The following is a 16,621-nucleotide window of genomic DNA, read 5'->3' as shown; positions in this document are numbered from 1 at the left end:
AGGTGGAGGATTGCTTGAGCCCAGGCGGCGGAGGTTGCAGTGAGCTGAGACTGTGCCACCGCACTCCAGCCTGAGTGGCAGAGTGAGACCTTGTCTCAAAACAACAACAAAAAAACATGGTAGAACTGTTGAAGTGCTGTTCTGAGATTTGGTCCCAAGAGACCTTGCAGCATAGGCTCTTGCTCTTTTGGAATATTTCTGCCATCATGAGAAGCCACTGAGTCTAGTCTACTTTAGGATAAAGAGGCAACTGCAGGAAGGACCAACTGTTAAGATGTTAAACCACCACAATTGAGGGGTGGTGGAGGGAGCCAGCAGATGACTGCAGTGCACGGCTGAACCCAGGCGGGCTCAGCAGAACTACCCAGCTGTGCCAGCCCAATGGACTCAGGAACAAATGCATGGCTGTTATTTCAAGCCTGAGTTTTGGAGTGTTTTTTTAATGCAGCAATAGGTAACTGATGTAAACTTTAATGTACAATGTGAGTCTGGCTGAAGGACACTTATGGGTCATCCCTACAAGGGAACACTACGTAGTCACTCTTTTAACAACTAGAGGCCGGGCGCAGTGGCTCACACCTGTGATCCCAGCACTTTGGGAGGCCAAGGCGGGTGGATCAACTGAGGTCAGGAGTTCGTGACCAGCCTGACCAACATGATGAAACCCTGTCTCTACTAAAAATAAAAAAAAAATTAGGCCGGGCGCAGTGGCTCACGCCTGTAATCCTAGCACTTTGGGAGGCCGAGGCGGGCAGATCACGAGGTCAGGAGATCAAGACCATCCTGGCTAACATGGTGAAACCCCGTCTCTACTTTTAGATTGTGTTTTTGTTTGGTTTCGTTTTGAGATGGAGTCCTGCTCTGTCACCCAGGCTGGAGTGCAGTGGCATGATCATAGCTCACTGCAACCTCAAACTCCCGGGCTCAAGCAGTCCTCCCACTTCAGCCTCCTAAGTAGCTGGGACTATAGGCATGCACCACCACATCTGGCCAATTTTTGTATTTTTTGTAGAGATGGGTTCTCACTATGGTACCCAGGCTGGTCTTGAACTCCTAGGCTCAAGCAGTCCTCCTGCCTCGGCCTCCCAAAGTGCTCGGATTATAGGCATGCGCCACTGCACCCAGTTAGTTTTCTTTTTTGGATGATTGTTGATAGTACCTGCGTCACAGGATTGTGTGAATGTTCATACCACTGGCATTTGTAGGTCTAACATCTTTCCATATCTTGCTCTGTTGCCCAGGCTGGAGTGCAATGGTGCAATCTTGCCTCACTGCAACCTCCACCTCCTGGGTTCCAGCGATTCTCCTGCTTCAGCCTCCTGTGTAGCTGGGATTACAGGCACTCGCCACCACACCCAGCTAATTTTTTAAAATTTTTATTTATTTATTTATGTATTTATTTATTTAGAGATGGAGTCTCGCTCTGTCGCCCAGGCTGGAGTGCAGTGGCACCATCTCGGCTCACTGCAAGCTCCGCCTCCCGGGTTCATGCCATTCTCCTGCCTCAGCCTCCCGAGTAGCTGGGACTACAGGCGCCCACCACCACGCCCATCTAATTATTTTGTATTTTTAGTAGAGATGGGGTTTCACCATGGTCTCGATCTCCTGACCTCCTGATCCGCCTGCCTCGGCCTCCAAAAGTGCTGGGATTATAGGAGTGAGCCACTATGCTCGGCCTGTAATCCCAATACTTTGGGAGGCCAAGGAGGGTAGATTGCTTGAGCCCAGGAATTCAAGACCAGTCTGGCAACGTGACGCAATGCTGTCTCTATGAAAAATACAAAAAATTAGCTGGGCGTGGTGACACGCGCCTGTGGTCCCAGCTACTCAGGAGGCTGAGGTGGGCAGATCACTTGAGCCCAGGGAGGTCGAGGCTGAAGTGAGCCGTGATCACGCCATTGTACTCCAGCCTGGGCAACAGAGTAAGACCCCATCTCAAAAGAAAAAAAGTAAGGCCAGGTGCGGTGGCTCACGCCTGTTAATCCCAACACTTTGGGAGGCCGAGGCAGATCACCTGAGATCAGGAGATTGAGAACGGCCTGGCCAATGTGACGAAACCCCATCCCTACTAAAAATACAAAAAATTAGCCAGGCATGGTGGCATGTGCCTATAATCCCAGCTACTTGGGAGGTTGAGGCAGGAGAATCGCTTGAACCTGGGAGGTGGAGGTTGCAGTGAGACATGATTGCACCATTGCACTCCAGCCTGGGCAACAAGAGTGAAATTCTGTCTCAAAAAAAAGTAAAATAAAAACAAAAAACAAAATGAAGGCTGGGCACTGTGGCTCACGCCTGTAATCCCAGCACTTTGAGAGGCTGAGGCAGGTGGATCACCTGAGATCAGGAGTTTGAGACCAGCCTGACCAACATGGTAAAACCCCATCTCTATTAAAAATACAAAATTAGCTGGGTGTGGTGGCGCATGCCTGTAATCCCAGCTACTTGGGAGGCTGAGGCAGGAGAATCACTTGAACTCGGGAGGCAGAGGTTGCAGTGAGCCAAGATCGCGCCATTGCACTCCAGCCTGCTGGGCAATAGAAGCGAAACCTGAAAGAAAGAAAGGAAGAAAGAAAGGAGGAGAGGGGAGGGGAGAAAAAAGAAAATGAAAATAAGCAGCTAGGCACGGTGGCTCAGGCTGAGGCAGGTGGATCATGAGGTCAGGAGTTCAAGACCAGCCTGGCCAAGATGGTGAAACCCCGCCTCTACTAAAAATACAAAAATTAGCCAGGCGTGGTGGCGGGCGCCTGTAATCCCAGCTACTCGGGAGGCTGAGGCAGAAAATTGCTTGAACCTGGGAGGCAGAGGTTGCAGTGAGCCAAGATCACACCACTGCACTCTAGCCTGGGTGCCAGAGTGAGACGCCGTCTCAGAAGAAAAAGAAAGAAAGAAAAAAAAAAAGAAAATGAAAATAAGCATAAAAAAAGAATCAGAAACAGTTTGATGCAAATCATGATTAACTACAGACAAGAGTAAGGAAACAAACAGGAGAGGAACGTCTGGGAGTAGGCCTATTTATTATAGTTTTTTTTTTTTTTTTTAAGAGATAAGAGTGTCACCGTCAGCGTGGAGTGCAATGATGCAATCACGGCTAACAGCAGCTTTGACCTCCTTGGGCTCATGCAATCCTCCCTCCTCAGTTCCCCAGGTAGTTCAGACTACAGGCAGGTACTACTACACTCGGCTGAATTTTAAGTTTTTAATCTTGTAGAGATGGGGTCTTACTATGTTGTCCAGGCAGGTCTCAAATTCCTGGCCTCAAGCGATCCTCCTGTGTTGACCTCCCAATGGGCTAGGATCACAAGCATGAGCCACATTACCAGGCCTAATGATGCAGCTTGTTGCTTAGGCACCTCTTTAAAAAAGTGACTCAGGAAATAACATTTAGTAACATTTAGGTAACATGCTTAAGAGGTATAATATACAAGCCAATCTAATCAGTAACATGTTATTATGCATGTGACATTCTAGCTAAAATATCCTACCATCAAAATACATTACAGGCCGGGTGTGGTTGCTCACACCTGTAATCCTAACTCTTCAGAAGCCCAGGGTGAGCAGATAGCTTGAGCTCAAGATTTCGGGACGATCCTGGGCAACATGGCGAAATCCTGTCTCTACAAAGAATACAAAAATTAGCTGGGCATGGTGGCACAGGTTGTCCCAGCTACTCAGATGGCTGAGGTGGGACTACCTAGCTGTAGCCTCAGCTACTCAGGTGGCTGAGGTGGGAGGATGGCTTGAGCCTGGGAGGTGGAGGCCACAGTGAGCCGAGATTGTACCACTGTGCTCCAGCCTGGGTGATAGAGCCAAACCCGTCTCCAAAAAAAACAAAACAAAACAAAAAAAACAAACCCAACCCCCAAAAACCCCCCAAAACCGGTCGGGCGCGGTGGCTCACGCCTGTAATCCCAACACTTTGGGAGGCCGAGGTGGGCAGATCACAAGGTCAGGAGATCGAGACCATCCTGGCTATCACGGTGAAACCCTGTCTCTACTAAAAATACAAAAAATTAGCCGGGGGTGGTGGCGAGCGCCTGTAGTCCCAGCTACTTGGGAGGCTGAGGCAGGAGAATAGTGTGAACCTGGGAGGCGGAGCTTGCAGTGAGCCAAGATCACGCCACTGTACTCCATCCAGCCTGGGCGACAGAGCGAGACTCTGTCTCAACAAACAAACAAACAAACAAACAAACAAACAAAAAAAACACCCCAAAACCAAAATACATTATATAATTACAACTACACAGAAGCTTGCACACATTAGTGCAAAAATAGTGAAAGGTTACTGTGGGATCCTGGTGATCAGTATCTTACTCCCTTACCATTCCTCCCATACTTCTTAACTGTCTACAATGATGAAATTCTTCTACCTTTATATGAAAGATTAAAAGAAAATTTCTCCCATTTTCAAAAGAAATTCATTTCTAAACAACCAAGTATTTCTCAACCTTCACTTAGGTCAATACATAAAACCAATTCAACATTTAAGTAGACAGTTGTTAAATATACATATACACATATATTCATATGCATGTATAGATAAACATATACAGATAAAATAGGAAGTTAGAAATAGCTAAATTTCTAACAGAAGACTGGATAAAAATGCTATAAAATCATTAACGATAAGCTAGATCTATGCACTGACATGGAAAAGATATTCAAGACACAATTCTATTAACAATGACATTTAGGGAATAATTATAAAAGAATTTTACCTTCTTAAATATTTCTACAATTTCTGAATTTTTAAAAAAGTTAACCTTTATAATTATTTTTAAAAAATAAATTATAGAGAAAATATGCACATGTATGTAGATAAAGATATGGAAGGACAAGCACCCTATTCAGATTCCCTCCTCAACTTTTAAGGAACCCTGTTTTTATAAATGGGCCCACCTAGATAATCCACCTAGCTAGATAGACAATCCAGGACAACCTTCCTATCTTTAAAGTCAGCTGATGGGCCTATTCTGGGCATACCACACTGCCCGTGGATTAGCCCTGCTCTGTAAGGAGCAGTTTAAAAAAAAAAAAAGGTCAGCTGGTAAACAATCTTGATTGTATCTGCAACCGTAATTCGTTTGCCAGGTAACCTAACACAGTTATAGGCTCTAGAAATTAGAATACAGCCATGGGGGTGGGTGGGGGGTCATTATTCTGCCTATCATGGTTTTATAACAGCATGAAGTTTTAAAAACTAGCTGCCTAATATATTTAACAGGTACACGTTAAATGGGAATAAAGGATAATACAATTATTAAACGAAACTAACCTAAAAAAAAAAAGGATAAAATATCAAATGTATCACTTTTTTCTTTTATGGGTACTCTAAAAAATCTTTGCCTAACATAAGGTCATGAAGATTCTCTCCCGTTTTCTTCTTGAAGGTTAATAACTGTAGGCCTTATATTTAGGTTTATGTTCCATTTTGAGTTTTGTAAATTTTGCATGTGGGTGTCTAATTGTTCCAGCACCATTTGCTGAAGAGACTGACACAAGCAATGACATGGATTTTTATGAATCTCAAATGCATTATGCTGAATGGGAGAATCTAGACATAAAAAGGCTACATACTCCATGATTCCATTAACATGACATGCCGGAAAAGGCAAAACTATAGGGATAGAAATCAGATCAATGATTGCCAGAGACTGGGGTTGCAGAGGGATGACCGACTACAAACGGCACAAGGCAACTTTTGGGGATGATGGGAATATTCCACATCTCCATTGCGGTGGCTGTTACATGACAGTTTACGTTTGTTAAAACTCAGAGGCCCACACAACTAAAAAGTGTGAATTTTATTCTGTGTAAATTATTCTTCAATAAACCTGATTTTAAAAATTATCAAGTGACAAGATGAAAAGGTGTAATTTGTTTGCAGGGTCCTAGACTTCCTGAGACCTAAAAATGTGACCTTAGGCTGACGCTGTGGCTCACGCCTGTAATCCCAGTTTTGGGAGGCTGAGGCGGGCAGATCAAAAGGTCAGGAGTTCGAGACTAGCCTGGCCAGCATGGTGAAACCCTGTCGCTACTAAAAATACAAAAATGAGCCAGGCGTGGTGGTATGCGTCTGTAGTCCCAGTTACTTGGGAAGCTGAGGCAGAAGAATCGCTTGAACCCGGGAGGAGGAGGTTGCAGTGAGCCGAGATCGGGCCACTACACTCCAGCCTGGACGACAGAGTGAGACTCTGTCTCAAACAAAAACAAAAACAAAACAAAACAAAACAAAAGTGACCTTAATACAAGTTAAAATTAGCAAAGAAACCAAAAGGTGGAGAACTAGACCGTCATTACCAGGCTCCCTTACTGCATTGCCACTGTTTCCAAAAAAAAAAAAAAAGGGAAGACAACCATTCAGAGTGAGCACTAAACAAAGCATTATCCAATAGCCATAGGCTCACTTTTCAGGCTAGTGACCTAACAATTTAACAAATAAACGCGAAGCTAAGCCTAAGAAAAAACTAATCAACGAAATAACATTTACCTTTGGAGTCAGCATTTGGGAACAGCCTGTTCCATGGCACCTTATTTTTGTGTGGAAGAGAAAGCAAATAGTTCCTAGCTTTTAAATTTATTATACAGTTCAGGTCTTCTTGTGATGGGGATCCAAGAATACCTATCAGATAAAAAAAATTAGTTATTAGTTATCAAGACCAAGGTAAATGACTACACACCATCAACTCTGAGTCGGAATGAACCCTGATAATTGATATGAGCCGTTGCTTATCACCACTCCTGATGTTTACCTTTCATATGTTTTTACACAAAAGTCCTTAACATTTTAAGTCAGAGAAGGTTAAAAATTCACACCTACCACAAGTTAAAGAGTATATTAGAACTCTTAATTTAATGAAGTGACTTTGATGTAAGCTGTACAAACTTGAGTAAATCTAGTTCCTGAAGGGCTCGGGAACCTTACCCAGAATGTGGTTCAGCTGGTCAAGATAATGCTTCCCTGGAAAGATGGGCCTGTTAGAAAGCATTTCTGCCAGAATGCAGCCTACAGACCAAATATCAATGGACTTGGTGTAGCCCTGCAGGAGAAAGAGAGAAAAGACTGAAAATGGTATCTGGTGTTACAGGACACGATGAGATCTTCCTGTATGACAGGTGCATTGCTGATGGGACTCTGAACTTCTCCTTTGACTCTACAATTCAGAAATACAAGTAAACAGCATGGAAAAGCAAAAAAAAATTTGGCTTTCTTATGAGAGGCTGAACCACCAAGATTATGTGATTTTATTTTTCTCTTCATAGTTGATTAACTTGGGCTGGGCACGGTGGCTAATGCCTGTAATCTCAGCACTTTGGGAGGCCGAGGCGGGCGGATCACTTGAGGCCAGGAGTTTGAGACTAGCCTGGCCAACATGGTGAAACCCCATTTCTACTAAAAATACAAAAAAATTAGCCGGGCATGGTAGTGAGTGCCCGTAATCCCAGCTACGTGGGAGGCTAAGGCAGGAGAATTGCTTGAACCCAGGAGGCAGAGGTTGCAGTGAGCCAAGATCGCGCCACTGCACTCCAGCCTGGGTGACAGAGCGAGACTCTGTCTCAAAACAACAACGAACCCACAAAGTTGATTAACTTATTAAATTAGAATTTCCAAGGTATACATCCGTCCTTTTTTGAAACAATTTGAGAGACACATTTAGAATTGTCATAAATTGGAGCTGGAAAAAGAAAAAAGGTCTAAAAACCTTTTCTGGGTTTGGGGGAGTGTGTGCTAGCTTCATCATATTTTACAATCTCTTCTAAAATATTCTCGGCTGGGCACGGTGGCTCACATCTGTAATCCCACCACTTTGGGAGGCCGAGACGGGCGAATCACCTGATGTCAGGAGTTCAAGACCAGCCTGGCCAACATAATGAAACCCCGTCTCTACTAAAACTACAAAAATTAGCCGGGCGTGGTGGTGGGCACCCATAGTTCCAGCTTCTCGGGAGGCAGAGGCAGGAGAATTGCTTGAACCCAGGAGGCAGAGGCTGCAGTGAGCCGAGATTGCACCACTGCACTCCAGCCTGGGCAACACAGGGAGACTCCATCTCCAAAAATAACATAACATAACGTAACATGACATAATGTAACATAACATAACATAACATAAATAAAATAAATAAAAGAATTCTCATCTTCTTTTCCTATTCATTTTTCAGGAATATGTTTTCTTTTAAAGGAATCCTGTTAGAAGTCGTGGGAGAATACTTTGGGAGGCTGAGGTGGGAGCACTGCTTGAGGCCAGGAGTTTGAGGCTGCAGTGAACTATGACTGCAGTTGCATTGTTACACTCCTAATAGCAGCATGTGAAAGAAAATGCATTTCCTCACGTCCTCAACAACACTGGGTATTATCTAATTATTTTATTATTATTATTATTATTATTTTGCCACACATAGTGGCTCACACCTGCAGTCCCAGCTACCTCGGGAGGCTGGGGTGGGAGGATCACTTAAGCCCAGGGATTGGAGGCTGCAGTGAGCTATGACTGAGCCAATGGATTCCAGCCTGGGTGACAGAGTTGAGACCCTGTCTCTAAAAATTAAAAAAAAAAAAATTCATGGAAGGATTCTGTCTGAATCATAACAATGGTGCAAAAAAGATGTTTCTCCAAGGAATATAAGCTGACTCTTTTAAAATTAAGAGATGGTGTCATCACTCTGTCACTCAGGCTGAAGTACAATGGTGTAATCATGCCTCACTGCAAATTCAACTTCCTTGTCTCAGGTGATCCTCTCACCTCAGCCTCCTGAGTAGCTGGGGCCACAGGCATACACCATCACACCTGGTTGATTTTTAAACTTTTTATAGAGAAGGGGTCCCACTATCCGCCCAGGCTGGTTTCAAACTCCTGGGCTCAAATGATCCTCCTGCCTCAGCCTCCCAAAGAGCTGGGATTATGGCATGAGGCACCATACCTGGCTCCAGATGTGCCTTCTAATACAACAAAGTGCTTTTCTGGTATTCATGTTAAAAATGCATGACACAAAACTGAGGGGCATTCTACAAAATATCTCATCTGCACTCTTAAAGGAGACTAAAGAAACACAACAACCTGTCTCTATGAAAAGTACAAAAATAAGTAAATTAGCCAGGAGCAGTAGCACGTGCCTATAGTCTCAGATACTTGGGAGGCTGAGGTGGGAGGATGGCCTTGAGCCCAGGAGGCGGAGGTTGCAGTGAGCCGAGATAGTGCCACGGTACCCCAGCCTGGGTGACAGAATGAGAACCCGTTCTCTTTTTTTTTTGAGACAGAATCTTGCTTTGTCACCCAGGCTGGAGTGCAATGGCACAATCTCAGCTCATGCAACCTCTGCCTCCTGGGTTCAAGCGATTCTTCTGCCTCAGCCTCCTGAGTAGCTGGGATCACAGGCGCCTGCCACTATGTCCAGCTAAATTTTTTGTATTTTTAGCAGAGACAGGGTTTCGCCATGTTGGCCACGCTGATCTCGAACTCCTGACCTCATGTGATTCACCCGCCTCGGCCTCCCAAAGTGCTGGGATTACAGGTGTTAGCCACTATGCCTGGCCTGAGAACCTGGTCTTAAAACAAACAAGCAAGCAAACAAGCAAACAAACAAACAAACAAAACCCATGACCGTACAACATGTGAACCTGTGCCCAGGTCGGGGGGTGGTTTGGGTGGGGTATAGTTCAAAGGTTATTGGGATAATATCTAAATGTGAATATAAACTGTGCGTTAGATACTGAATCAGTATTAAGTTTCCTGATTTTGAAAACTGTACTGTGGTCATGTTAGAGAATACTCTTAAGGCAGGGTTTTTCAACCTCGGTATGACTAACGTTTTGGGCTGAGGAAGTTTCTGTTGGGAGGGCTGTTCTGTACATCGTAGGATTTTTAGCAGCATCTCTGGCCTCTTGATGCAGGGAGCACCCCCTACCCCTCATTGTGACAACCTTGCCACATGTCCCCAGGGAACAACAGGACCATGGTTTGAAGTAAAGACATACTGAAACAAGGGAAAAGGGTGTATCTACAATTTACTCTCAAATGACTCAGAGTGCGTGGGAGTGCCCACACACATGCACACAAAGAATCATAAAGCAAATGGGGCAAAAGATAAAAAATCGATGAGCCTGAATCTGGGGTAAAGGGTATTTAGTTCTATTTGGCGGTTCTACAAGAGTGTTCCAGAGACTCCTATGGGTTCCCTCTAGAGGATCTGAGCGGTCACAGTACATTTATTATACTACTATGACATTTTCATCCTTTTCAGTCACGAGTGAAAAGATTTTTCCAGATGCAGTATGATGAGTGATGTTTTGTACATGAAATGTGACACTTGGAGTATCTGTGTAACTCAGTGAACCAGTATTTTCCAAATACGTTAAAAAATCACGCATGAGTATGAGTGCAAGGTAGACTAATGGATTTTAACAAAATAGTATCAAGAGTTCACTGATATAATTTCAGATTCCACACTGCAATTAACCCTTAAGAAACCACCACTTGTTCAAATTGGGGGTAGTATCAAAGAGCAGCCACAAGTGGCTGAAAAGACTACTAAAATTTCCCTCCTTTTTCCAGCTACATACCTGTGTGAAGAGTTTTCCTCATGAACTTAAACCAAAACAACATATTTGACAGACTGAATGCAGAACCAGATGAGAATCCAACTGTCTTCTATTAAGCCAGACATTAAAGAGACTTGCAAAAATGAAAACAATGCCACTCTTCTCACTAAAAGGTTGTTTTTTTGTTTTGCTTTTTTTAAAGACAGGGTTTCACCCTGTTGCCCAGGCTGGAGTGCAGTGGCGTGATCACGGTACACCGCAGCCTCAATTTCCTGGGCTCAAGAAATCCTCCCATCTCAGCCTCTTGAGTGGCTGGAACTATAGGTGCACACCACCACGCCCAGTTGATTTTAAAATTTTTTGTACAGATGGCAGGGCGCGGAGGCTCACGCCTGTAATCCCAGCACTTTGGAAGGCCAAGGCAGGCGGACCACAAGGTCAGGAGATCGAACCCATCCTGGCTAACATGGTTAAAACCCTGTCTCTACTAAAAATACAAAAAAATTAGCCAGGCGTGGTGGCGGACGCCTGTAGTCCCAGCTACTCGGGAGGCTGAGGCAGGAGAATGGCGTGAACCTGGGAGGCGGACCTTGCAGTGAGCTGAGATCACAGCACTGCACTCCAGCTTGGATGACAGAGCAAGACTCTGTCTCAAAAAAAATAAATAAATAAATTTCTTTTTTGTACAGAGTCTCACTATGTCACCAGGGCTGGTTCCAAACTCCTGGTGATCCTCCTGCATTGGCCTCCCAAAGTGTTGGGATTATAGGTGAGAGCCATCATGCCTGGCCTCACTAAAATGTTTTTATTGTAGAAAATAAACTTATTCTTAAGAAAAACATATAATTTATCTTAACATGTAGTGGGTTTACTATTTAAAAATCAATTAATACATTTTAAAGTTTCATATTGTAGGCTGGGCGTGGTGGCTCATGCCTGTAATCCCAGCACTTTGGGAAGCCGAGGCAGGTGGATCACCTGAAGTCAGAAGTTAAAGACCAGCCTGGCCAACATGGTGAAACCCCATCTCTACTAAAAAATACAAAAATTAGCTGGGCATGGTGGTACACGCCTGTAGTCCCAGCTACACGGGAGGCGAGGCTGGAGAATCATTTGAACCCGGGAGGCGGAGGTCTCAGTGAGCCAAGATTGAGCCATTGCACTCAAGCCTGGGGGACAAGAGCCAGACCTCTCTACAAAAAAAAAAAAAAAAAAAAAAAGTTTCATATTGTAAATAACAATAGATATAACCTATATAAATAAAAAAATGTGTGTGGGTCCTTGACTTTTTTTTTTAGACAGAGTCTCACTCTCTCACCCAGGCTGGAGTACTGTGGCACAATCTCGGCTCACTGCAACCTCCACCTCCCGGGTTCAAGAGATTCTCCTGCCTCAGCCTCCAAGTAGCTGGGATTACAGGCGTGTGCCACCATGCCCAGTGCATTTTTTGTATTTTTAGTAGAGACAGGGTTTCTCCATGTTGGCCAGGCTGGTCTTGAACTCCTGGGCTCAACTGATCCACCCGCCTCGGCCTCCCAAAGTGCTAGGATTACAAGTGTGAGCCACCATGCCCAGCTGGTCCTTGATAATTTTTAACAAATGTAAAGGGATCTTGGCTGGGCACAGTGGCTCATGCCTGCAATCCCAGCAATTTGGGAGGCCGAGGTGGGTGGATCAGTTGAGCCCAGGAGTCTGAGACCAGCCTGGCCAACATGGCAAAACCCTGTCCCTACAAAAACATACAAAAATTAGCCAGGCATGGTGGTACACGCTTGTAGTCCCAGCTACACGGGAGGCGAGGCTGGAGGATCGCTTGAGGAGGGGGTAGCTACCAGCCTGGGTGACAGAGAGAAATCCCGTCTCAAAAAAAAAAAAAAAAGCCAGGCGCGGTGGCTTATGCCTATAATCCCAGCACTTTGGGAGGCTGAGGTGGGTGGATCATCTGAGGTCAGGAGTTCAAGACCAGCCAATGTGGTGAAACCCCGTCTCTATTAAAAATACAAAAATTAGGCAGGCGTGGTGGCGGGTGCCTGTAATCCCAGCTACTTGGGAGGCTAAGGCAGGGAGAACTGCTTGAACCTGGGAGGCCGAGGTTGCAGTGAGCCGAGATGGCACCGTTGCACTCCATCCGGGCAACAGCACAAGACTGTCTCAAAAAAAAAAAAAGAGGCTGGGCGCAGTGGCTCACACCTGTAATCCCAGCACTTTGGGAGGCTGAGGGGGGTGGATCACTTGAGGTCAGCAGTTTGAGACCAGCCTGACCAACATGGTGAAACCCCGTCTCTACTAAAAATACAAAAATTAGCTGGGCTTGGTGGCATGCGTCTGTAATCCCAGCTACTTGGGAGGCTGAGGCATGAGAATCGCTTGAACCTGGGAAGCAGAGGTTGCAGTGAGCCGAGATCATACCACTGCACTCCAGCCTGGGTGACAGAGTGAGACTCGGTCTCAAAAAAAACCAGAAAGAACAAAAGAAAGAACGAACCAATGAAAGAAAGAAATGTAAAGGTATCCTGAGACGAGAAGGTTTGAGAATGGCTACCTTATACTTTTCTTGCAACTTTTATGTTTTTAGACAGAGTCTCACTCTGCCGCCCAGGCTGGAGTATAGTGGTGTGATCTCACCTCACTGCAACCTCTGCCTCCCGGGTTCAAATGATTCTCATGCCTCAGCCTCCTGAGTAGCTGAGATTACAGGTGTCCACCATCATGCCTGGCTAATTTTTTGTATTTTTAGTAGAGATGGGGTTTCACCAAGTTGGCTAGGCTGGTATCGAACTCCTGGCGAGTAATCCACCCACCGCAGCCTCCCAAAGTGCTGGGATTACAAGTGTGAGCCACCGCACCCGGCAACTTTTCTTTTTAAAAATTTTTTTTTCTTTCCTAAACAAGCTAAAACAGAGCAAGTTTTCTGAAAGCTGAAATTCTATAAAACGTTACAAATATGTACACAGAGTGCTCTAGCGTCTCAAAACTGGGACAATATGAGTTTAAAAAAAAAAAAAAGAAAGAAAATTAAAATGGAGAACACGTAAAAAAAATCCTGGGTCTGTAATAGTGTCTTAAAAACAAAGGTAGGATACAGAGGAAGAGAAAGGGTAATTGGGAAAAATCTTCATAGAAGAATTCTAGCTAATACAAGTAAAAGGAAGAATAAATTTAGAAAATTACCATTTTATAACCCCCAGTATGATAACTGACAGAAGTAAGTGCTGAACCACTGGGGGAAGGCTGCTGGGAAACAAGGATGGCCATCCTGGGTAACATGGTAAAACCCTGTCTCTACTAAAAATACAAAAAAATTAGCCGGGCCTGGTGGCGGGCGCCTGTAGTCCCAGCTACTTCTGCACCGTCTTCAGGAATCTGTAGTGGTCGTGTCAGAAACGTGCAAGCTACATCTCATCAGGAAGAACTCACTGGAAGAATCCACAATGTGAACCACTCTGAGAAACTGATCTGTACATTGCAAAGCACTGAATGTCTTGAAGAAGAGAGGAAGGGCAAGACTGTTCTAGACTAAGAATAATGCAAGAAACAATTAAATCATGTGTTGAAAACAGAGTTACTTAGACTTTTTTGGGAGGATGGGATGTCATGGAATTAATGCTGATCATTTTATGAAAGGGTAAGGGTACTCTAGCTGTGGGAAGAACACCTTCCTTGTAAGGAGCATTAGTATGTACCAAAGGGTCTAGGAGTGAAGTGTTTTATGTTGGTGAAGTGTCACATGGTCTAACAAAAGAGAAGAGACAGAAGAAGAAAGAGAGAGAGAAAGCAAAGAGTAAGAGAGGGAAGGAGGGATAAGAAATATGACAAGATGTTAATAGCTGGAGAACCAAGGACAGGGGCATATGGGTGTTCACTCTACTCTCAATTTTTCTATGGGTTTGATAATTTTCTACATTAATAAAAATAAACAAAATGAAGACAATTGATAGAAGTAACATTCTCAGGCTACAGGTATTGCAAATAAGAAAAAAATGAACACTCAATTTTCACTTTGGTGACCCTGCAAGTAGAAGGAAAAGCTGGTCATCTTGAAGAACACCCTCTCTGGCTACTTCTCCCTGGAGGGTAATCGAGAAGTGGAGACAGTGGGGACATCTAAGTCAGAACGGAGACTGCAAGACCAAGAAGCCACACCAGGACAAAGGCACACCAACAGCTCCCTTTACAACTGGCACTGAACACTGGCATGCCAGTGCTCCTTGTTTAGAATGGCTGTCACGTGGCCAGTCAGAGAAAGAACCTGTTGTGTGGGATTATTTGTGATATAGAATTACAGAGAATCAACATGGCATTTTCTTCTCTGAAACATCTGTTACACCAAATCCTTCTCTATAATGGAATTTATGTTAATGAGATTTTACTTTTATAACTAAACTGAACAAATGTAGAATATCAAGAAAAACTAAATGCTTTAAACAAATTCCATTTCCTTATGAAAAAATCTAATAGCTTATCTGTACTAGTAATAAAGGATGGAGGAAGAAAAAGAAGCCTATAAGCTAATTAGACCTGTTCTTTCATTTTCACTAAGCCTCTCAGGACTATTTCTGGTTCCTGGGCCCTAGATACAAGATCCAATGTCTATTTTTATTGCTTTTCTTCAAGTATCTTTACATGACAGCAGAGGGAACTGTGTTTAAGAATCTTATAATCCTGAGATACTAGATACAGGTAGTATGTCAGGCCTACTTAACTACTCAATTTTCACACCTTATTCATATATTATTTGCAAATAACAGAAAAATACTGAATCTCAATCTCCATAGCAGCCCTCAATTTTTGCCTCCTGGCTCATAAACCCAAGAAAAAATGTCAGACTTCACTTTTCTGGGCTTTTGTAAACTTATTCAACCATTTCTTATGACCAAGACACAGACCTTGCTAGTAGAGTGTGGATGAGACCTGGATGCACTCTCTATAGCCACTCACAGATGCAGAGGAAAGCACTTCATTTGGAAGCAGGAAATCATGTAATTTCAAAAGAATCCACGGCAGTTCCTACTCTGTCCACATTTATGTTTTCTTCAAGTACAACAAATTACAATATAATTCTGCCAAAGAGACATTCTTCATGATCAGATAAATTTGACCTTTATAGAATAGCCCTGGCCCATGTTCACAGAAATACACATTACTGAATAACCTCTACAACAAACCCAGCCTGCACCTAACAGTGACAGCGATAGGCAGGACTTCAGGACAGCTGTCCAAGGAGTGAAACACAGACCACTTATGCTAACAGTGACTGGAGAGGCACACTCCCTCCTACTCTACAACCGTCAGCACTATACCAGCTGAGGCAGAGAGGCTGAGCCCTAGGGCCCAGAAGTTCAATGCCGAACAAAATTTAGACAGCACCTTGGGGCCAGGTGTGGTGGCTCATCCCTGTAACCCCAGCACTTTGCGGGGGGCGGGAGGGGGGGGGGCGCTGAGGTGGGCGGATCCCTTGAGCTCAGGAGTTCAAGACCAGCCTGGGCAACATGTAATATAGGAAGACGCTCTACTTTTACAAAAAAAATTTAAAAATTAGCCAGATGTGGCCGGGCACAGTGGCTCACGCCTGTAATCCCAGCACTTTGGGAGGCTGAGGTGGGTGGATCATGAGGTCAGGAGAAAGAGACCATCCTGGCTAACACGGTGAAACCCCATCTCTACTAAAAAATACAAAAAATTAGCCGGGCGTGGTGGCGGGAGCCTGTAGTCCCATCTACTTGGGAGGCCGAGGCAGGAGAATGGCGTGAACCCAGGAGGCAGAGCTTGCAGTGAGCCGAGACTGTGCTACTGCACTCCGGCCTGGGCGACAGACGGAGACTCCATCTCGAAAAAAAAAAAAAAAAAAAAAAATTAGCCAGGTGTAGCGGTGCACTCTGTAGTCCCAGTAACTCTGGAGATTGAGGTGAGGGGGGTCACTTGAGCCCAGGAGGTTGAGACTGTAAGCCGTGATGGTGCCACTGCACTCCAGCCTGGGTGACAGAGTAACAACCTGTCTCAAAAAAGACAGTACCTTGGCTCTGGCCAGATAGGCCAACTCTCAACACAGAGGGAGACTTACGGCTTACTGCAATGCATTCAGAAAGT

General features: G+C 44.5%; 1 protein-coding gene across 1 annotated transcript in view; it reads right to left on the bottom strand.

Annotated features, from left to right (window-relative positions):
* MAPK1 (mitogen-activated protein kinase 1) overlaps positions 1–16,621 on the bottom strand; it is a 106,785-nt gene that overhangs the window by 22,662 nt on the left and 67,502 nt on the right. Inside the window, exons 5-6 of the mRNA XM_024239685.3 lie at positions 6,923–7,037; positions 6,488–6,619 (exon numbers count right to left, since the gene is read on the bottom strand). Of these exons, the coding sequence (XP_024095453.1) occupies positions 6,488–6,619; positions 6,923–7,037 (247 nt within the window). The remainder of the gene's footprint in view (positions 1–6,487; positions 6,620–6,922; positions 7,038–16,621) is intronic.

This window comes from Pongo abelii, chromosome 23 (genome assembly GCF_028885655.2).
Source record: "Pongo abelii isolate AG06213 chromosome 23, NHGRI_mPonAbe1-v2.0_pri, whole genome shotgun sequence".
Classification (NCBI taxonomy): Eukaryota; Metazoa; Chordata; class Mammalia; order Primates; family Hominidae; genus Pongo; species Pongo abelii.
Note: the sequence above shows the minus strand (reverse complement) of the source record. Positions and strands in the feature narration are given on the sequence as shown.